This window comes from Nelusetta ayraudi, unplaced genomic scaffold (genome assembly GCF_046127955.1).
Source record: "Nelusetta ayraudi isolate G7.1 ecotype Tasmania unplaced genomic scaffold, CSIRO-AGI_Nayr_v1 ptg000053l, whole genome shotgun sequence".
Taxonomy (NCBI): Eukaryota; Metazoa; Chordata; class Actinopteri; order Tetraodontiformes; family Monacanthidae; genus Nelusetta; species Nelusetta ayraudi.
Window position 1 is genome coordinate 5,337,603 of NW_027466103.1, and position 21,655 is coordinate 5,359,257.

General features: G+C 46.2%; 1 protein-coding gene across 5 annotated transcripts in view; it reads left to right on the top strand.

The window, feature by feature from the left end:
* The window catches only part of sema4ba (sema domain, immunoglobulin domain (Ig), transmembrane domain (TM) and short cytoplasmic domain, (semaphorin) 4Ba), a 47,493-nt gene that overhangs the window by 22,854 nt on the left and 2,984 nt on the right, over positions 1-21,655 (top strand). For all 5 annotated transcript variants that reach the window (XM_076037923.1, XM_076037922.1, XM_076037919.1 and 2 more), the window contains exons 2-14: positions 1,016-1,412; positions 12,436-12,596; positions 12,782-12,848; positions 13,526-13,620; positions 14,222-14,333; positions 14,563-14,679; positions 15,173-15,330; positions 17,981-18,162; positions 18,807-18,957; positions 19,193-19,403; positions 20,425-20,540; positions 21,262-21,413; positions 21,503-21,594. In XM_076037923.1, coding sequence (XP_075894038.1) covers positions 1,295-1,412; positions 12,436-12,596; positions 12,782-12,848; positions 13,526-13,620; positions 14,222-14,333; positions 14,563-14,679; positions 15,173-15,330; positions 17,981-18,162; positions 18,807-18,957; positions 19,193-19,403; positions 20,425-20,540; positions 21,262-21,413; positions 21,503-21,594 — 1,732 coding nt within the window. In that variant the 5' untranslated portion in view covers positions 1,016-1,294. The remainder of the gene's footprint in view (positions 1-1,015; positions 1,413-12,435; positions 12,597-12,781; positions 12,849-13,525; positions 13,621-14,221; positions 14,334-14,562; positions 14,680-15,172; positions 15,331-17,980; positions 18,163-18,806; positions 18,958-19,192; positions 19,404-20,424; positions 20,541-21,261; positions 21,414-21,502; positions 21,595-21,655) is intronic.

Consider the following 21,655-nt stretch of genomic DNA (forward strand, 5'->3'; position numbering starts at 1 on the left):
CACGTTTTTCGTGGAATAATTGGAGTTGCGGATGAAAGACGTCAACTCTGACATCATAAAAACAGGAGGGTCTCTACATATACTAAAGAATTTCCTCCGGCTCTGGACACTTTTTGTCTAAAACCAAAGATTTTTGTGTCCCCTGGAAAACAAAACACTTAACTGTCATCTGTTGCTGTAAACACACCATTTCTCACCACACTGTAATTATTCTCGGGTTAATACTAAAGAAAACTGTGGGACAGCCGCTCTGTTTTTCCTGCAACATGAGCCAGGCGTCACACCTTTTCATTGTCTTGCAGCTTTAATGTTGAGTTACCAGAAATTCCTGCTCTTTTCCTCTGCCTCTGTCGGTACGGAGGAACAAATCAGAAGTGGGGATTATGCTCTTGGCAGAGAGCAAAGTTGTTTGTCAGTGGTTTGTTGTTAAATGAACCTGACTGGAACATTGTGGTGTGACACGTCCTGAAGCAAACCATACTAGTGTTCTGTTGGCGATCACTGTAGTCATAACTGTTGTCAAGTCTTGTAAACGGAAAGCAAAACCATGCAAACATAGTTCCACGAGTCTCATATAAATAAAGCATGTCTGTTTTTCCTGTAATATCTTTTTAAAGAGTGGGCATACATTTAGGTGCAGTGGTCATAGTCTGGGTTCTGTGTTTATTATCAAAAACAAAGGTGGAAAATCCAGTTTGAACCTAAAGCTTTCAATAGCAATGGACTTGCTTACCAGACTTGTTGACACTGACTAGAATTTTCTGTCACTTTTCCTTGAAACATTCAAGCCTCTCAATTGTTGGTTGTGGATGTTTCAGACATAATTTGGTACGTTCCATAGAGAAGCAACAGACTCCTCAGTCAAGAAAATGGAGATGGAAAATAGAGAAAATGTTTGTCTTAAGAAGAAACTAATTCCTTGGTTTTTGAAAATTGCCTCTACTTAATCAGTTTTGAGATCAATAGAGCCTCTTATTAAAGCCCTTGTTTATACAATCTTCCCTTATCTTTGCAGATTCCAGAGCCTGCGGCACACTTAAGATGAGCATTGGAAGCTGTCCTTCCTGCTAAGAGTTTCCAGATCCTCATTCCACACCAGCATATTGTCCCGCAGACCCCGAGGAGCGCCTCAGCTTTCAGACAGTCGGAAGACCCGTCCTTCAAGGACAGACACTGGGACTGCAGAGAGCGACCGAAGAAGAACGAGCACAGCTTCACAAAAGAAACTCTTCATGAATTCCCCAAAACCCTGAAAGCCAAATACTGCAAAGTTGGTTGGTGGTCCCGAAGAGACATGTGGACAGTGAGCATGGCTCGGCTGTGCCTCCTGGTCTACGGCGTCCTAGTCGTGGGCCGCTTTCGGGCAGCTGCCTCGGAAAGCGACGTGACTCCCCGCCTCAACTTCTCCTACAGTAAGTGCCGTCGACTCGAGACAATAAAACAAGCGGAATTGGTGCTTGCGTATGTCCACTGTGTGGGGGTATTCTCTCCTGTCAGGCCACATGCAGTATTTAGAGAGCATGATGTGAGCTGTCGCCGGGCCCCAGGCTCCAGCCAGGCCTTTGTGTGACCCATTAACAAACACAGTTGAACTTGGCACAATGGCAGTTAAGGAAACGGAAGCGTGTTTTCACCTCTTTCTGAGTTGTTGTGAAGTTGCTACATGCACCGAGCTGGCCAGAAGAAAAAACAACCTGCGTAACAAACGGATAAAGCGGGTTGGATGTATCGTTGAGCCATTTACTCCAAAGCACGTCCTGAATTTAACAAGCATGCGTGCCATTCCCCCTCCTAAATCCTTCCTATAGAAACGATTGCATAATTCCCAGCAGTGTCCCTTTGTGTCGAGTCTGTTGATTTAGAAAAGACTTTACGTGTGTCCTTTTGTGAGGCTGGGTGGGAGCTGAATGAGGCGAAATGGCGTTCGCGTTTTCTATAATGATCTAGAATCCGACTAAATCCGCACAGTCAATGGCGGCGCCTCCTGGGTGTTCCTGTCAAGTGCCTGCAGGTCAGCCGCGCTCACAAGATGAACTGAACCTTTTCCGCCGCCGCTTCCTGAGGACGGCACGACAAGTCTCACACGAGGGCCCCGAGTTATTACCCTTATATGAAGCGTCTGTGCAATATTTATTTACCTGCGGAATTTCATCACGCCCCAATGAGCTGAGAAGCGTAAAGACGCACCGCTAGCTCGTCACATTTTATCTTCAAATGTTGGAACGTTGTGATTTGAGTTTTTAATGATCGGATCATCACTTACATTTTATTGCCGAAATCATTTTTCACTGGGGCGACAAATTGGATTTGATTAGACTCGCTTTGACTTCCTGTGTGCATAGAAAATGAGACAAAACAGCGGATTATGAGATCAGTTCAGGCTTTTTAATCACTGCTCTGTGATTCAGGCGTCATTAGAGCCTTAATGTCAATGGGAAGATTTTGTTGGTAGATCCTTCTCGGCAGTGTGTAAGGGATGCGGCTTGAAATTTCCAGCACGGAGTCAGGCAAGCTTTCAAGTAGGTCACTCGTGTTGCCTGTCTGAGCCTGCAGCCTCCCTCATGAAGGACCTCTATACCAACAAGTAATCTTTCTCACCTGCCAGCCTCGACAAAACCGGCGGCTCGGCCCTGGCAGAGCGTTTCACAACAATGCACGCGCACCATCAATCACTCCCTGAAAAGACCCGTCACGTTCACACTTTGTGTTGTTTTGATGGAAAGATTTGCTTTTGGGGCGTGTAAGCCAGTGTTAACCCCACTGTAAAGCACACACGGAGACCCAGCGTAAGATAACCCAGAGTGTCTGTTTGTTTACGTTGGTAGAAGTTTAATGCGGCAGAGGCGTATTAAATGAAATGGGGCTTTATATGGCTTGAGGTCTGTTGAGATATTCGCTTGCTCCATAATGCAGTTAACGTCGATGTGACACTCACTTGATTCCTAAGCTTTAACCTGTTGCATGATGGACCAGGCACTACTACAGCCTAAAGGGCCAGTTCACCCAAAACTAAAACTCACTACTGTAAAGGTGGAGATTTTCTAATTCACAGAAGAAAATGGAAAACTCTCCATCCAAATGAGGTCTTGTGATATTTCAAGGACACAAACCCACTTGGATGACTGAGAATGGCGCCACAAAAATCAGTTATGGATACAGGCTCCTATTTAAGGTCTTTTTTTACTCTAGTGTTCTTCACAGCCACCGATTCCCTTTGGTTAAAATTCTCCATAGACATAGTGGTAATAAAATTGGTGCAGTTTCATATTTGAGTGAACTATCCCTTTAAAGGCATTGGTTAAGATTATGATGCGATTAAACACATTTTTGGATCCCTTCCAGATGCACCAAACACAGTGTACTAAATAAATGATGATATCAGGCAGTTCTGGGAAAGTGTTCTGAAAATGATGCCGCAACATCTCAAGCAAAGAAAAACATTTCTCAATCAAAAGAACAAACATCAACATCAAAATAAGTTTTCTATACAGGTTCTACAGGTCATGCGGCCACATGGTAACAGAGATGTTGGTGTGTGAAAGACCAGCGTGAGGACGTCCACCCGGTTGGTGGAAGTTATCCAGAGCCGGTGATGGATCCCATCACTGCCTCCCTGTAGCGCTGCCACGCTGACATTTAACAGCCTCCAGCAGAGGAGCCGTGTCACATTGTATTTACTGTATCAAAGCAAAAAGCCGAGCCGCCGCCACCGCCGCCCTCTGGGAGCGCCAACTTCACAAAGCAGACGATGTCTGGTCTGGTGGTGGTTCCTGGTCCCCTCTGTTCTACGCCAGCCACAGTTCATGGTTCATGCGCCTGAACTATGGTGGTGCAGGCGAGCACGAGCTGCCTCTCATCCAGCAGCAGGTCCGTAGACTGGTCGTCTGCCTACACCACCGCCGCTCTCCACCCTCCACCCTCGCCTTAATGAAGAGGATAATCTGTCGCGAGTAATGAATGGAGATGTGCATGTGTTGTGGTGTGAACACGTGTCTGCTTCTCATTACGCACCTATCAGGATGGATCAAGGGCTCAGGCAGCTGCTCCTGCATCTGCCTTTTCTCTCTCTTTTTTTTTTTTTCTTTTTTCTTTTGTTCGAGGCTTTAATGCAGACCAGACTGGAATGACTTGGCGTGCCGGAGAACTGTTTTTAAAAACACTCCTCAACCATTTGGGTCCCCTGTTTTTGCCCGTCGATATGCTCAGCCCTTGCTGCTAAACATCCTGCGCGAGTCCCACCGGGAACGAGGCGTTTTCAATTATTTAAGAGCTGTCGTGTCAATGCAAGTCGAGTCGTCCGCTCTCGAGGAAGTCAAAATGACAGCGGCGTCAAGTGAGATAACAGCTTTTCAATAGTGTGCTGGTGCCGCGCAACTGAGCCCGGCCTCTAAATGGCAGAAAGATGGAAAACATATCGACTTCGCTGAAGTGTGCGGGCTCAAAGTCACGGTCGCTTTTAACCCGTTTGTCTTTGTCAAGCCATTAATATTTTACCTAGATTCAAAGACCGTGTGTTCTTTAAAAAAAAAAAGAAAAATAAAGTCAGTCAGATAAAATAGAAACACATATTTTAAATTTACAACCTGCAGTGACATAAGTCCTTGTACACATGTGATATAATCCCCATGCACGGCAGCTGTGTTTTTAAAATAACCTCATCCACAATCAACTGCATAAGCACACCGTCAGGTGATGACAAGCGCACTCCAAACCAAGAGGGGGTGATATAACTTTCTAAGCATGAGGACACGTTACCCAGTGAGAAGCCTGAAAAAATTGGGGGAAATACCAGAAACATCCTAGCGGCAGTAATGGGATGGACATGTGTGGACTGATGATGATGTTGAGCCACTTCTAAAATATTAGTCTGCGATAACAAGTTGTAGATTAACACAAACAAACAAATAAATGAATAACTGTACAAGAAAATGCCACACAAAAGCAGCAAGTCTTGCTAGTAAAGTTCAAAGTAGCACAATTTTGATTATTTCTGCCTATTGCTGTTGCCTATGAAGTCGCACAAACTTCGCAAAAGACGACATCCACCAAAAGGAGCAAGGCCAAAACAAATCCCAGTTTCTTGAATACACACACCGCAGAGTCTGAGTTGTTGATTTTTTTTTTTTATTGCAGAAGTGTTTACTCTGAAAGCCATTTTTAATGACCTACACGTCTGTTTGTTTGTGTGGCGAAAGGGCAAGCCACAAATATAAAGATGTTTTGAAAATGCCCTCGTATGTGTAGACAAGCGCTGCCTCTATGGTATGTCGGGACTAAAAATGTTGTCATGGCAATAAAACAAAAACTGTAGGAGGGAAGAGGCGAGAAGAAAAGTCATTTCAGATCCACTGACTGTCATCCTCCTGCGGAACCCTCTCGCTGTCCTCGGTGTGTACCTTCAGCCGGGCGACGGAGGAGAAGAGGACTCTCTAACTGGTCGCTACTCCTACTCCCTCCTGGCCCACGAGGAGCAGGATGTAAATCAACCAACCAATCCCAGGCACTGTAAACACCTGGTTAAACGCTGTCATCGCTCCACATGCTCATCGTCGAGGTTTCCTCGCTCCCACTGTAAACACACGGCCCGGAGTAAGGGCAGCCACTTGGAAAGATGCCACGACCTTCCGTGTCGCCTCTTTGTACTTGGCGCTCCGGGGCCTGATACCAGGCCATGGTGAGTTCCCGACGAACGAGCAGCTGGTTTACATTGCTGCGGTGGGTTCCGGGGTCAGCTCGTCTCGCTCCCCGGGCCAACAGATTGGCCCTCCGAGCCGTTTGCTCCGTGAGGAAAGTTCCCTTTCAAGCTGAGATTCAAGCTGTTGGACAAACTGCAGGTTCAACAGATTTAGAGCACTGTGTTTTCATTCGAACGTCAAGACGGATTCGTTCCACGCGTAAAAGTCACCCCCGCCATCTGTTGCCGCTCATACCTGCTTTTTTTCGCACGCTTTATAGCTGCGAGTGCCAGGTTTACCGCCGTGTACGCTATTTGCTATGGGTACGATTAGCAAAGGTCCAGCTAAGCGGTTGCAAAGCACAGTTTGGAAAAATACGACTGATAGCAACACATATATTGATGACACGAGTCCTGTGATATGAGCTTCACCTTGATGAGGAATAATTCGGGTCACTATTTACAACTCATTCTATACATTTTTTTTATTGAATGAATAACCTGTGATATTATCACGTTATCTCATACCTGGCCCTGCTCGTCCACAATCTGATTTTGCCTCTCCTTGCTGAGACAGGAAGGCCGCTACCGCTCCACGCCAGCATGGTGCACGGAACACGATGCCCTGCTAACAAGATGCAGCCACACAGGTTTGCAGTGCAAACAATGGGCTCGACGCTTGTCTAATGAATCTCCTGGTGAATTGACCCTCTTGGCCCGCTGTCGTAATACATTCCAGATGCTTCAGCATGTGTCCCTCGGCTTCCTTTGCCTACTCTCCCACACAATTACCTTGTCAGCAGTAGCTCCTAATAGCTAGTTTGAAATTACGTAGGATAATTTAGTTTGCGCTGCAGTGTGGCCTGTTTTGTGTCTTGACACTCAAGCCGTGGGACTCCTGTTGTCACTGCGGCTTCCTGACACGGTGGCCACGCCCCCTGCTTAGCGGAGGCTCTTCAAAGAAATTGATGGACATCTGTTGTATTCTGAGCAAGGCTCCTATAAATAAATGTAAAATATCTGGTGGTACAAATGTGGTGAGTTGATTGGCTCTGCTCCTCTACCTAAACAATTATGATGTTACTGTTACCTCTCATATAAAGGACATGCATTTTTGACTTGTGGTAACCATCCAAAAGCAAAAACCACCATTTCTAAGTTCATTTTTATTAGACTGAAATAATGTTATCTTTGTTTTTTGTTTTTTTTTTCAAATGTAACATTTCTTCAGTTCTTCAGAACCAATACAGCCTCTTAGATGAGAGGCGAAACATCTTCAAGAAAGCAATAACCAGTACAGTTGCCTAATTTAACCTACCAGACCACATATTAACTTAGTGATTTGACTATTTATGTGTATATGTCATAAAAGACTTTTAAAGATCTTAAGAAGTTGCGCAACAGTTTTTACATGATTATAATCAGATGTTCCTTTTAAGATGGAGATGCAGGCCATGCTAATGGTCAAGTCCTGAGATTGGGACATCAGCCTCTCTTAAAGAGGAACAACTGTGTGTCCTCTGTTTGCTCTTATTGCTGATACGGAGGAGCACATTTTTTCCAGGTCACCTCCTGGCGATCTATGACCATATATTTGCACTAAGTACACATGCAGATCCTTGTTTTTATGTTGACATTACTCTGTATTTTTTTTTTTTATCCTTTTAGTGAAGACAAATGGAGGGGCTTGCACCAAAGAAATCTTCCCTCTTGTACGGATGTTTGTTTCTGACAGTTTTGTTGTAGCCTAGTGCATTAAAGTGAGTATCGTATGGTTTTGATCCCCTAAACCTACAGCTGTAAGAGCTGATAAAGGCAGCCGCCTCATTAACCGGAGCAACGACCGAGTCGGCCGCTTGCAGCTGCCCTGGAAAGGACGGCACTAAGATCTTTGTCACCAAAGGACAAATTACTCCACTGTGTTCCTCTGGAGGCGATGTACCACTCTTTTAATTATCCTTCCACTCCTTTTTGGACACGGCCCCATCAGGAAATCATCTGGAAAGAAAGGGCTCCTTTAAGCCCAATATAATTAATTTCCCCACCAAATAGATTAGCAGGACGGCCGAGGCGTGTATTTCAACCCATTTAGCGGCGTCATCTGCAGAAATTACTTTTAATTACATAATAATGACGGCGAGGATCTCGCTTTGCTTACAGCTGCCAGGGTTGAGCCGCTGAGTTGGCCGTTTATATGCTTGGATGAAAGGTCGGAGCACCGTCTCTGAATCAGAAGCCGGGGAGTCGGTGAGGATATCAGAAGATGAAGATGTATTAGCTGCTGTGTTCAACCTTTGAGCATCGACAGCAGCCCTCAACTTGTTTAGACACACGACTGAAGGTTGCAGAGAAAGTTTCACATCATATTCACCCACATCCCAAACCTTTCGTTTTTTTTAGAAGGCTTCTCCTTAATTGATTGGGTCATTCTCTGCAAATTGTTCCGGACAAAAAACATCCCTTTTCATCTAATGGTGTTGCTTCCTTAGTGTTCATGATGACCAAAAGAGATGCAGTGATATCAGATAAGGACCTTTAAAACGGAGGATGATGACAACAAGCTTTTCATTTTCCCGAGGTCTCGTATTGAACCCATTTTCAGAGCTTTTTTCATCCAACACTCCACACTCCAATCCAACAAATACCCCCCCACACACAAATGTGAGAAAACGCCAGTAGATATAAATGTTGCATAGTGCGAGGCCTTGTACAAGTCCAGAAAGCAAGACGGACGAGATGTGGAAGAAGGTTAAAAGACTGCTGCGGTTCCACTGCCTCGATATGACGGCCACTCCTCTTAACATTCCAAAGTGTTTCCCCTCAATATCTGCCGGTTTCCCACTTCCTGATTAAATCGCCTCTCGGAATCCGCCTCAGATGGTCGGGGGACAGGACAGGGGATTCTCTGTGGTGGTGCGAGGAGGCTAAAAGTTCAAGTGCAGTGCCTCCTCAGCCTTTGATGTCGCTATAGAATGAAGCATCCGCACCATGGTTGATCCCTAGCAGTTATTCTTCCCAGTTTCACGGCTCTCTGCTTATAGCGCCATCAACAAATAATCCTAATACTACAGAAACTAAAGCTATTGTATTTTTCCCCCCCTCACATATTTCTCTCCCTCCCCTTGTCTCTCAATCTGTCTCCTCTCTCCTCTCTCTGGCTTCACCGTCTCATTGGGGAAATTTCTTGCCCTTTTATCTTGTCAGCTGAAGTTCCGTGCGATAAAGTCAAGACAATTTGCCGAAACACTCTGGAAAAGTTGTAATATTAAAAGATTGCTCTTTATGAACAAAAAGAGCGGGTCAAATATAATCTCAAAAATATAACATTTAATAATTAACCACCCCAGGAGGGATAACGCAGAGGTCTGTGAAGAAAAGTGATTACTGGAACGGAAAGCTTTGTGCGGTCGCAAACCCTCCCGGATGTCTTTAATGATACTCAATTAGGGTCTGTATTGTCTTTCCTTGTCTGTGGCCCACGGAACACGGCGGTGATCCCACTCCAAAGAATAATTGCGTAGATATACTTCGGTCGTCTTCCTAAAAGACTTTGTTCTGGTTCAAGCGACGGCCGTTGTGTCTCTCACAATGTAAATCACAGTTAAACTTGCCCAGCCGTCTGCGGGGAAGTAAAAAAAAAAAAAAAGAAAAAAGGGAGGGGGTAAGGGAGGAAAGGTAGCAGCTCTTCATTCATCCTGTAATGATGGTGAGACGGAGAGAGTGGCCCCAGCGGGTCCATGTGCAGCCTGTGGAGCAGATCCTCTTGTGGTTTTATGGATAGATTTAACTACAATACGTCTCTCCGTTGCTGTGGTGACAGGCGCCGATTAACATGTTGTTTCCCCCGAAGGGGAGGAAGTCCCTCCTCCCTCCTCCCCTTCCCCGCTCCTGCTGCACCTTCCCACCGAGGTGAGGTTACGGCAGGTCGCGGGCATTCTGCAGGGTGAACGCACTTCACAGTTGGAGCGATTACCACCGCAACATAATGACACCCTACCCAGTGTGCACCGGATTAGTTTTTATGCCAGGAAGTGCCGTCATTGTAATTATTACCACCAGCGACTCTGCTTTTTAATCCAGCGTGGATCTGCCCCTCCGTCCACAAAGTGAAAATGTGCCTGTGAAGTCTGCAGACCAAAAGAAAAGAGACTGAGGTTTAATAACTATAATATACGCTCTTTTTATTGACTCGCAAAAAGATTCAGGCCGGGAGGTATTTATTTTCTCTCTCTGACACGCACATATATTTACATATATCTCAATGCATACATTTAATGACTTAAAAAATAATGTTATAAATAAGAAATAGTCAAATAATCCCACATAGAAGTCCCAAATAAACTCAGTTTAAGTGTTAGACTCTGCAAAGTTTACTTGCTAAAGACATAGTTCCCCCAAATTTGAAATTTCACCTAATTGCAATGTTGATGTTGGATCTCTTGACATTTTGTAATCCACACAACCGTTCCAGAGTTTGACGATTGGAGGAGAATTTAACCCAGCGCACGCCTACAGTAGCCATGGGACAAAACAAACGACAAAAACACATAAGATTGACTGGCTGGGAGCCGCAGCAGTTTGCTCGAACGAGTTCTTTAGCCTGCACAGTCTCACTGACACGTGACAGAACTGCCCATGTTTACATGCTCCTGCCAGTTGCCGTGCATGGGCGACCTTGGCGGGAGACAGAGCGCCGCTTGTGTAAAGGTATTCCAAACACTACAGCACATACGAAATGAGGAAATGTGGGAAGGCTCGAGCCTGAAAGCTTGCTGTGTCGCGCTTTCGCTGATCTCACGCCTGCAACGTGGTTGTATACTGTGGCTGAAAACCTGCTGTTAAAAATACTATTACGAATGAAATTGCACTGAGACTTCTTCTGGAGACTCTGGATGATGATCACACAGGGAAAGCATGGAGACGTGTTTTTCCATAGAGCTCCAACATTGTGGAAGCATGAAATAAGAAATGTCACCAGAGTCATCACTGATGGAGTGGTGGGTGAAAGAATATATTTTGGTCAACTATCTCTTTAATAATGCATCCATAAAGCATGTTTATTAAAGTAATGAGTAATCAGTTGACATCAGTTTTATTTTCTTTAAATTTGGCAATAACGTTGTTTAATAAACAACACATTAACACGTTTGTCTGAATCACTGACAGTAATCTTCACTCAAAGGAAGTTTCAAAGACGGCACCGACTGCAGCCCAACCTCTTGGCTGCGGCCATCACTCAACGTCTGATTGCGGCCGAGCGCGCGCGTGACTGACAGAGGACAAAATCCCGCCGCAAATGTGAGAACAAATCATCCAGAAATGAAAACACGCAAAAGTAAAAGATCCGGCAACAGTTCTTTGATGTGTCAGACTTGGAACCATCAGGCGTTCAGTAACCTCGCTCGGAGCTCCAGCTCCACTGAGTTCTCCACCAGTTCACTCTGTCTGTTTACGTTGGCACGCGGGTTAAGGCGAGATGTTCGCGTTGAGCCAACAGCCAGAGCCTCCAGGCTGCTGCAAATCTGCGATACACATGGGCCTTTCAAGCAGTGATTAGGAGGTTTGATGATTTAACCCTTGGCTTCACTCTTTGGGGGGCGCTAATGTGTCTGGAACAAATCGCTCCGTCCCTTTAGCGGAAATATGCAGAATTTTTCTTCTTCCGTTCGCTTCCCCTCTCCGTGCTTTGATGGGAGGCTGACGGGATTTAGAGGTTGCAGATGCAGATGGACATTAATTCATTTTTATCCACGTCCACGCTGGCTTCTGCATGAAGCCCTGATGCTTGGTTCTGCTCGTGGCTCTGCCGCAAAAACTCACTGCGGCGGCTATTTTGCAGTACAAAGGTCAATAACACGCTGAGAGGTGGAACTGATTGAAATGGTCTGAGGTGTTTATACATCGAGCTGGAGCGCTAACCTGGGGGTCTGCAATGAAAATCTGTATTTTCCACCGGGTTGGAAATGTTGTCCTGCCGAGAGACAAATTTAAAAGTCCCATATGTTCACTTCATCATTTTTTTTTTTTCCAGGACAAGTGTTTCTAATAATTTAAGCGATTAGCCCTTTGTGATGTCAGAAGGGGCACTGCTGCTATCACCACTCACAGGTTATTGACAATATCCTGCGTATGCTGATGCCATGTTTTTGTCTCCTTCCGAACATGTGGACGCTGCGACTAAGCATTAGTTTCAGTTTTTGGAAGCTGATATCGAGCAGGACGTTGTTAGCAGAGGGATACACGTGTTGAGGTTTTTTTTGTGTTGCTTTGTGTTGAGTTTTTAGACTCGCTCAATAAAACACATAATTAATAATTAGGCCATGCAATAGGAGCGCGAGATTACAATTGAAACAAAATAGGTAGAATAAGTTTTTAATGTGTAGATTCGTGTAAAACACTAAACCAATTCTTAAATTCACTCATTTTGCTGGAAAAGGATTTTAATTGAACTTTTTCATGTCAGGGACGGGTCGGAGTCAGAAACACCCTGCCTTGTAATATCTGCAGTGAATGTCACGTACTGGATATACATACAGCCCCACTTTCAGCATCTCCGCCATGCTCATTTGCATGTTCAAGTGCCTTTCTGCTTCATGCGGCCTCACCGGCTTATGATGGCTTTCAATGGTGATAATGTGCTTTATGGAATCCTCTTCACTTTCACTGCAGTCAAGGGGGGGGGGGGGGGAATCACTGATTCAGACTCTGCCTGTGCTTTAGTTTTTTTTGTGTTTTTTGATTTTTTTTTTTTTCCCATTCAGACGCCAAGGAGAGGACGACCAGAAGCTTCTCAGCCAGTGGAGTCTTCAACTTCACCACCCTGCACCTCAGCAAAGAAGACAACGCGCTGTACATCGGCGCCCGGGAGATTCTCTTCGCTCTCAACCTCAGCGATATCAGCGAAGCCAAGCTCCAGCGAAATGTGAGAGCCCAGCCCGTCGGCAGCAATATAAATGAAGTTATAATAGGATCCCCGAGGCGCAGTATGAATATGGTTGTAAATATGATACAACCCCAGGAGTCCAGTGTGAATATTACCCCCTCCGTCACCGTGTTGTGGTTTCAGCATCAAGTCCGGCCGTCTCTCTGTCTCTCTCTCTCCCGCAGCTCACATGGACGACCCCGCAGCAGAAAAGGGACGAGTGCAGTTTCAAAGGCAAAGACCTTCAGGCAAGTGAGCCGATGCCGTAATGGAACTCGGCGCCGACGGGTTTGAGCCGCGCGTGTGAGCCGCTCGGCTTGACCGCCGCTGCCGGGCCGCAGACAAACTTGCGAATGTCCCGTCGAGCTGTAGCTTTCCATTTTCCACCTGTTTGTTCTTTTCTTTTCTGGCACTGCGAAAGTTCCCACGTTCGCAGCTTTGCTGAATGTACACAACCTTGTCATTGTTTTATTTATTTATTTAGCAGGACCAGTCAGCGTTTGCTCTCGTCTGCTGTTTAATACGAGCAACGGAGAGTCACCCTTTATCGTGCAACTTTGAGTTTATCAAAAGCTTGTTGTGTCATGAGCTGTTGTGTAATGAGTTACTCAACCCTGAGCAACAAAACGGAAGGAAACTGAAGTTTAATGTAAGGGTTCTCGTAAGTGTGACTCGCAGCTCAGTGATCAGTTGTCCTGAAGTCTTATCTGCTTCCCTTGCATGCCTCACTGACTCCTGACTTGATTACACACGTTCAGTAGGGCAAAAGTCGTCATGATGACTTTCGCAATCATGGAAGTCGCCAGCAGGAGACATGACTAAACTGAATGCAACCTTCGAGTACAGCCAGTGTTGTTTGAGTTCATGTGAATAGAATGAACCTTCTTGTAATGATGTTCTGTTGGTCTTCTTGTCTCCACTGCAGACAGACTGCTTTAACTACATAAAGATCCTGCTCCGCATGAACAGCACTCATCTGTATGTGTGCGGGACGTACGCCTTCAGCCCCACCTGCACTTACATCGTGAGTGTTTTTATCCTCTACATCTGATCTAAAAAGCACCGTCATTTATCTGAGGTTCCTGGACAATGCGGGTCCTTATAAGCTGCCCCTTTAAAAAAAAAAAAAAAATTAGATTCTAAAGGAAGGACCACCAAAACAAATCTGATTCATGCCGCTGCCTTCCTCTCAGCTCACTTAGCAGTCGGCCCCAGGCTCGGCAGAGGCCAGATACAATATACTGTGTGTGCATTATTTTATTATCTCCTGCGCCGCGGGGGAAATGGATGAAAATATTCAATGCGTGTAATCAGATTAGAAAGGAATCCACTCGGTTTCGCGATCCGTTTTCCAGCGAATCATTTTCAACCTTTTAGAAACAATCCATAACAAACACGCAGCGGTGACCCGAGCCTCAACTTTAGCCGAGCGCCGAGGGAGGGAGGGACGGACAGCAGTGGCAGCAGGTCAGGGCGCCTTCTAGCAAACTCCTATTGACGTTTGTTGTGTGTGTGTGTGTGTGTGTGTGTGTGTGTGTGTGTGTGTGTGTGTGTGTGTGTGTGTGTGTGTGTGTGTGTGTGTGTGTGTGTGTGTGTGTGTGTGTGTGTGTGTGTGTGTTTTGCAGAGAACTGAGGACTTCTCCCTCGTCAGGAGCGACAGCGGTGAGATTGTCACAGAGGACGGACGGAGCCGCTGCCCTTTCAACCCCGAGTACAAATCCACCGCCATCATGGCCGGTAGGTACCGGGGAGACCGTCAGCCGTTCCAAAGTGAAGTTTTGCAAAAATATTGTGTTTGGACACACGGAAGGGGTCGGTAACGCAAGTGGAGACGAGGTAGCTGGAGTGGAGACCAAGTGGGTCACGACCTCCTGCTGTCATGACAGCGCGATGACGCCAGGGCCCATTCCATCGTCTCAAACACCGTTATTATTGTGACACCCTCCCCCCCACCTTTGTGTTGCAGATGGAGAGCTGTACGCCGGCACAGTCAGTAATTTCCAAGGCAATGAACCCATCATTTACAAGAGCCTCAGCCAAGGCACTTCTCTGAAAACGGAGAACTCACTCAACTGGCTTCAAGGTGCGAGTCTGTCATTGAAAGAGAAACACTTGTCGTAAAGAGTTCTTTAGCGTGACTCTGCTCATTTCACGCCAATTCAGCGTCACTTGAACTATTTGTGCCTCGAGTGTGAAAGACGATTTAGATTTTATGCAAAATTCAAAAAAAAAAAAGCTCTTCAGAAATGAGAAAAGTCCATCCTGTTATCTTGTCAGGAAATGTGCGTTAAAACATCTGAATCTTGTTATCAGCCCTTTGTGATGTCATGGAGGGAATAGATACCTATTCCAGGTTAGCAACAGAAACCCGAGCCGTGGTTTTTGCTTCCGCCCTCCGTGACTGCATCAAGGTATAGCAAAGCATCAGATTCAGCTGCAGGCCGTAAACAGCGGGCTAAGAGCAACATGGAACATTCAAGCGTTAACAGTGACGGACTGCGGCGGAGGGATTTCAGGTGGATTAACGGTGCCTGCGCACCCTGGGCTGACTGCAATCTTCATGCTTTTTCTTCCAGACCCGTCCTTTGTGGGCTCTGCCTTCATACAGGAGAGCCTGCCCAAGGGCAACACCGAGGGCGACGACGATAAGATTTACTTCTTCTTCAGCGAAGCGGGGAAGGAGTTTGATTTCTTTGACAACACCATTGTGTCACGCATCGCTCGCGTGTGTAAGGTGAGCGATGCTCTCGGCCAGATAGTCCATCTAAAAGAGTGGCTTTTTTTCTTCTTCTTCTCCTTCTTCTCTTTTTCCACCACCCTGCAGCAGCTTCCTACGGGCACCCATCTCCATCACTATGGGAATCTGACGTGCCATTGTGCGCTTTGTGTGTGTCTGCATTCGTCCTATACGCTCCGTCACAGACGTGCGTGTCATCAAGTGTATGCCGTCAATATGAAAAACGAGGCTCGCTCTTCATTTCTGAGCGATGACCCGGGTTGTCCCGTGACAGAAAAACATTCCTTTCGTGTTTCCCCCCCCTCCTCTGTTTGATTCTTTTTCTCCACATCCCCGACTCCCTCGCTCCTTATCGTGTTTCGCCAAATATTTGCGTTCAGCAGGGACTCGGCGGCTCACGCTAGAGAAAGAAAACTATGCGGGATTAGCACGAGATCCATACGCAGAAACGGATTATCACCTGCAGAAACGCTCAAAGCCAGGGGCTTCTGAAGCAAAACGCAGAACTCACACAGCATGTGTCAATAAATGTTGGAGGGGTTCTGCAAACATCAGACCATCAGCCACTAACTGGCTGTCCACGCCAGAGCCGTTCGTTTGGGATGCGGTGCAATGTGGAAAAATAGCGGCTGTCAGTTTGACGTTGGGGTGAAATATGTCGATGACAAGTAAGGACCTGAAGGACCTCCGCCGTCTCGCTTACCTTTTTCCATCACTTCTCTTTGCGGTGTTTTAACTGTGTTACGAGTATATGGATACATTGCATCGCTACACACACACATTCATGCACACACGTGTTGAGTAATTAAAAGGGATTTCTAAAGCACACTTTGAAGGAAGTTCAAGGCCCTTCAAAGCTCATCCTTTACTTCTTTTCCCCACTCCAATTTACAGAAAGCCTGCGCTGAAAGTGTGGAAATCAGCCCTTTGCGATGTCACAAAGGGCACTGATTCCTCATGAATACCTCTCTTTGGTTAGTGGCAGCATCCCCCAGCCAAGTGTTCATTCTGTCCTTTTTATTTCACTGCAAAACATTTGGGAGGCACGACAAAGCATCAGGGTTAACTTGGAAGTTAAATCTGATTTGCTTTTTGGAACCAGACTGTAAACAGATGGCTAAATATCCGGAGGTAATTATACAAGACTTCTGAGTTGTCTCAAAGATCTTAAGATCCCTAAAGCTTAATTGTCCAAATGATGGTTGTCATTAGTCCCTCCCACAGGAATCCCTGCTCATATCATTTAATTGTAGCCTTGTGCTACCTTTTGTTCGACCGCTGCAGCGCCACCTATGCTGGTATTTCAGAGGGACTATGGAAAGATAGAGTCATGTTGACATTTTGCATTCTATCGCTCTTTTTCATGCTAAACTATCAGGCAACAGACAGCACAACAGTGTGTTTCTCACCAATCCTCTCTCACTGAAAGGCAGGAATATTCAATACAGGCTGTTTATTACCTCCACAAACAAAACCAAGCGTGTCTTGGGCGCAGTAGTTCACTTTTTCCCAGACAGAAGCCATTACTGCCGACATGTTCATGGGCTCCTGAACAAGGGACCCTTTTACAAGGGATTAATGAACGGGATGCATTTGGTTCAATTATTCAGCAGTCGGTTTAAGCACAGAGAAGCATTAAATTATAGAGCTGGATTCAGCCGGCAGGACCAGAGACTGTATGTTGCTCATTATGCGCCAGGTTTCCTACAATAAGTGAGTGCATCAGAAGCTCAGCGCCGGGCGTGTGTCACAGCCAAAAGCTGCCGTTTCCCCTGATTCATGTTCTGCATAAGTGCACTCAGCAGAAGATGCATGCTAAAGGTTGTTGTGTTGTTTATATCATTTAGCGTTTTCTCCGTAGCCCTTTGCTTTGCACATTTTACAGATGCTAATTTCCTCCAATAACCATGTCCTCGTTAGATCCGTGGCTCAGAGGAAAATTGGGATAATTGCCGCCATGACCTGAATAACATAGAAGTGCAGAGTGAACATAAGGGGAAATGCTGGTCCAGAATATCAAAAACTTCTGAGCTCATGGCTTCCTGTTCAATATTGACGATCTGGTCCAATACGTCACCGACAGCAAATCAGGTTCTGTTTGAGATTTACGGCAGCACTTTTCGGAAATATATATTTTAATATAACTTGGCGCTAAATCAATTTGCATGAGTGGGATCCATCTGTTTGTTTATTTCTTTGCACCATGCATCACTTTAGGGGCTGAATCTGTTCAGCTGTGTCAGTCAGGTAGAACTGTGTCAGGAAGATGTTGTGATGATGCGTCAGGTTTTTATTAACAGGAAGTCTGCAGTGCTGGACTATATTTGTGCTGCTGGCATCCCTGATTTCATGGTGTGGGAATATAACTTGTTCATACCTTTAGATGCTGTGGATTTTCTCCAAGACCATATAGATAAACATATAAGACCTTACGCCTTGTGAAACAACATTCACTCTGTGTTATGGAATCTGTGGAAATGCCATGGCAACAAGCCATATGGTGCACATTATTATTTCATATCCTTCACAAGCCTGTCAGATCAAATCAGTCCTTTCCGACAGCAGCAGACAGCTGTCAGTCCTGCAGTGTTGCACCCTCTGCAGGCCACCGGTTAAACAGCTCCGGCTGACGCCGCTTGTGTTGCAGGGGGACCTGGGAGGAGAGAGGGTTCTGCAGAAGAAATGGACGACCTTCCTGAAGGCCCAGCTCCTGTGTTCGCTGCCCGACGACGGCTTCCCCTTCAACATAATCCAGGACATGTTCGTGCTGACGCCCAGCCCGGGCGACTGGAAGAACACCGTATTTTATGGAGTCTTCACGTCTCAGTGGTGAGGCTCCGCTGCGATTACCTCATCGCCAAGGTTGCGGTGATGTCATCAGACGTGTTGCAGAATAGCAATGTGTTCTGTCCGAGGGAGGCCGTGGAGGTGTGATTGAAAGGGCAACATTGGAGCACACAAGGTCGTTCCTATTTGCGATGAAGTCTATTTTACCTTCAGTGCGCTGATAAATAGTTCTCAGAGGACTCATTGTGCTATGTAACATTAAATATACACAAGTGCACTGACTCAACCCCAACATCGCACAAAGACGTGTGTGTGTGTGTGTGTGTGTGTGTGTGTGTGTGTGTGTGTGTGTGTGTGTGTGTGTGTGTGTGTGTGTGTGTGTGTGTGTGTGTGTGTGTGTGTGTGTGTGTGTGTATTCAATATATCTGAATTTTTGCATGAAATAAAATCGGGTACTTTTTGTACTTTCCAAAAAAAAAGAAATTCTAATAATGCTGATCATCAGCTAACATCACACTCACACTGAGAATATTGAATATATGAGCCAATTTGGCATGCTTCTAAAAATCAGTTTGGGCAAAACATTCACTTGCAACTTCAATTAAACAAACAGAAAAAAAAAAAAATCTAAAATCTAAAAGCTGTCCAAGATGATCAGAGATGTTTTTTCCTCTCAATCTGTGAAGGTATAAAGGAGCTTCAGGGAGCTCTGCAGTGTGCGCCTTCACCATGGACCAGGTGGAGAAGGTGTTTAACGGCCGCTACCGTGAGGTCAACCGTGAGACTCAGCAGTGGTACACCTACAACCATCCGGTGCCAGAGCCTCGGCCTGGAGTGGTGAGTTGATGCCTGCTGCCCCCTACTGGAGAAACATGTGGACTGATGAATAACCGAATGACGCTCTTGAATACATTTGAGAAGGGGTGAATCAGTAGAGTGGGTTTCACTCTCTTTTTACATCCTCTGCGATCATAATCTCACATTTACTTATCAGAGTGTCAGATTGCAGTGAGGCGGGAAGAAATTGTGACGCTAGCGATTCACTCCAAACCTTGTTGCTCTGCCTCCTCAGTGCATCACAAACGCTGCCAGACAACAGGGCATCTCAAACTCGCTGCACATGCCGGACAAGGTGCTGAACTTCGTCAAAGACCACTTCCTGATGGACGGCGTCATCCGCAGCCAGCCTCTCCTGCTCAAACGCAACGTTCGCTACACCCAGATCGCAGTGGACAGGGTCCAGCTGGGGGAGAAGGCCTACCACGTGCTGTTTATCGGCACAGGTACGGAGCTACGCAGTCACACACGCACCTACTCTGACCCTGACATCCTGACAAATTGTGTATTTTTCACATTGTGTGCCATCATTTCCATTTGGACTAAGTTTCCTGTGCATGTAAGGCAGTTGGGTCGGTCACTCTCACCGTACTCTGGATTTCCTTGCGAAACAGTAACAGGCATTCCAAGACCACATTATTGCAATAACAAGACAATAATATGTATTAACACGCTACATCATGCCCAAGCTTTATGGTGCAACAGCAAAATTACCCCTCTGCAGAAAAAAAGGTCAAGTGCGTTTTGAGAAGAAACGGCGACATCAAGTGGTTACATTTTAGATTGCAGCGCTCACCCTCTCACCCTCCCTCTCCTGAGCCTGCCAGTGAACTACGGTGGCCTGCACACACAAACCTGAATAACTTAACCACCTTCTTCTCTGTTGGTTTATTTGAGGATGCAAGCATTCACCCCAATTACAAAAGGTGTTAGGCAGCTGGATTGTCCAGCCTGGCTTTCTTGGAAATATGGTGGCGGAAGATAGCAGTTAACCGGGAGCAAGACCCTTGCTCGATGTATATTCTTATATATAAGAACCGTTGCATTGTCAGGAAAACTTACTTTAATTGTGCTGTGAGTATACGCTTTTAGTAATGCGTTAATTGGCATCTTTTACAAATGTAAAAATCATAAATCAGGCCAACTGAAAGTCCTCGTTTTCTGAACCGAACCCGTCCCGCGATGGAGCGGCCCAGTCTCCGGAGACTCTTCTCCGCCTGCGATGTGAACAAATCGGCTCAGATCGAGTACGAGGACTTTACTGCGGTCTGCCGTGGGCTCAGCGTCCCCGAGGAGCAGATCGCGACCCTGTTCGGAAAGTTCGACACGGACGAGGACGGGTTCTCCAACACAGTGAACCATTCAACCCATATTTTTCTTCCTATTTTCTCCATTTCCATGCGTCACGGGTCACTCGCATCCTAATTCATGGCTCAATCACAGCTAATTGGCACCCTTATCTTCCAGATGACGGCCGACTCCAGAAAGCCATCAACGTCAACAACAAGATGCACATCATTGAGGAGATGGTGCTCTTCCAGGATGGCCAGCCGGTGCAGCGCATCGAGCTGGACACTGAAAAGGTAATAACGGAGGCGCGGAGGGAGGAAGTCACGTCGGCCTTGCTCCACGCGGCTCGTGATGCGGGCTAATAAGAAGCTCGGCAAATCCATTATTATCGGTTTAGAGACTCTGTGAGCCATGAAGAGCCACTGCCTGGAGCGGACCTCGTGTTCACTGGGCTAATTACATTCAATTTGCTCTCGAGGGATCCACAAACAGACGGAGGAACGACTCCTGCGAGGTCCTCGATGGTCTCTGAAACCCTGCTTGTAATCAGGCTCAAGAATCTCTTTCGGAGGGATCGTCACCATTGCAAATTGAGATTTCACCGGTTTACTGCTCACCTCACTGTCAATAGGGGCGGGGGGGGTTTCGGTGTTTGCCATTCTTGACACAGGTGCATCCATACTGCTTATGTGGAGTTGGGAGATGCAGCAGGACTAGTTGTCTCAAAACAGCTACATTAGCGCCATGATTCTAAACAAAATACACACTGCAGCCTCCTGAGCACTGAATACTCTCATAAATGTGACATGTTCCAGTGTACAAGCATCAGAGCTGCCAGTACTAAAAGGATAAAGTATACATTTGTGTGAAGTATCCCTTTAAAATAACATTAAGAAAGAAAAGTTTGCTGTATTTATGTTGGAGTGACACAGATCTGAAAGGAATTTACCAACCAACCTTCTGTCGGGCTACTTCCTTCGGGACCTCATGTATTTTTTTCCGTCTCTTCCACAGGGCCGGCTTTACGCTTCCTCTTTCTCTGAACTGGTGGAGGTCCCAGTCGCTAACTGCTCTAATTATCAGAGCTGCGGCGAGTGCGTCCTCTCCAGGGATCCCTACTGCGGCTGGAACGGGAAGCAGTGCGCCGAAGTCAGGGAGGCAAACAAGTAGGCACCTGGTTTGCAGCTGAAGCACTTCTGTGGTATGGAAATGAAACTGCAAAAAAAATGTATTAAAAATCGACTGTGTTCCTCAGCGCCTGGCAGCAGGATGTGGATGGAGCTGACACATCAGCCATTTGCAGCAGAGCCACGCTGAGCCCACGCTTTGCAAAACCTCCGCCCACACGTGAGTGAACTCCACGCCTCTGCTCTGCCAAACATTTTTTTTTTTTTCCCATGCCTTGACT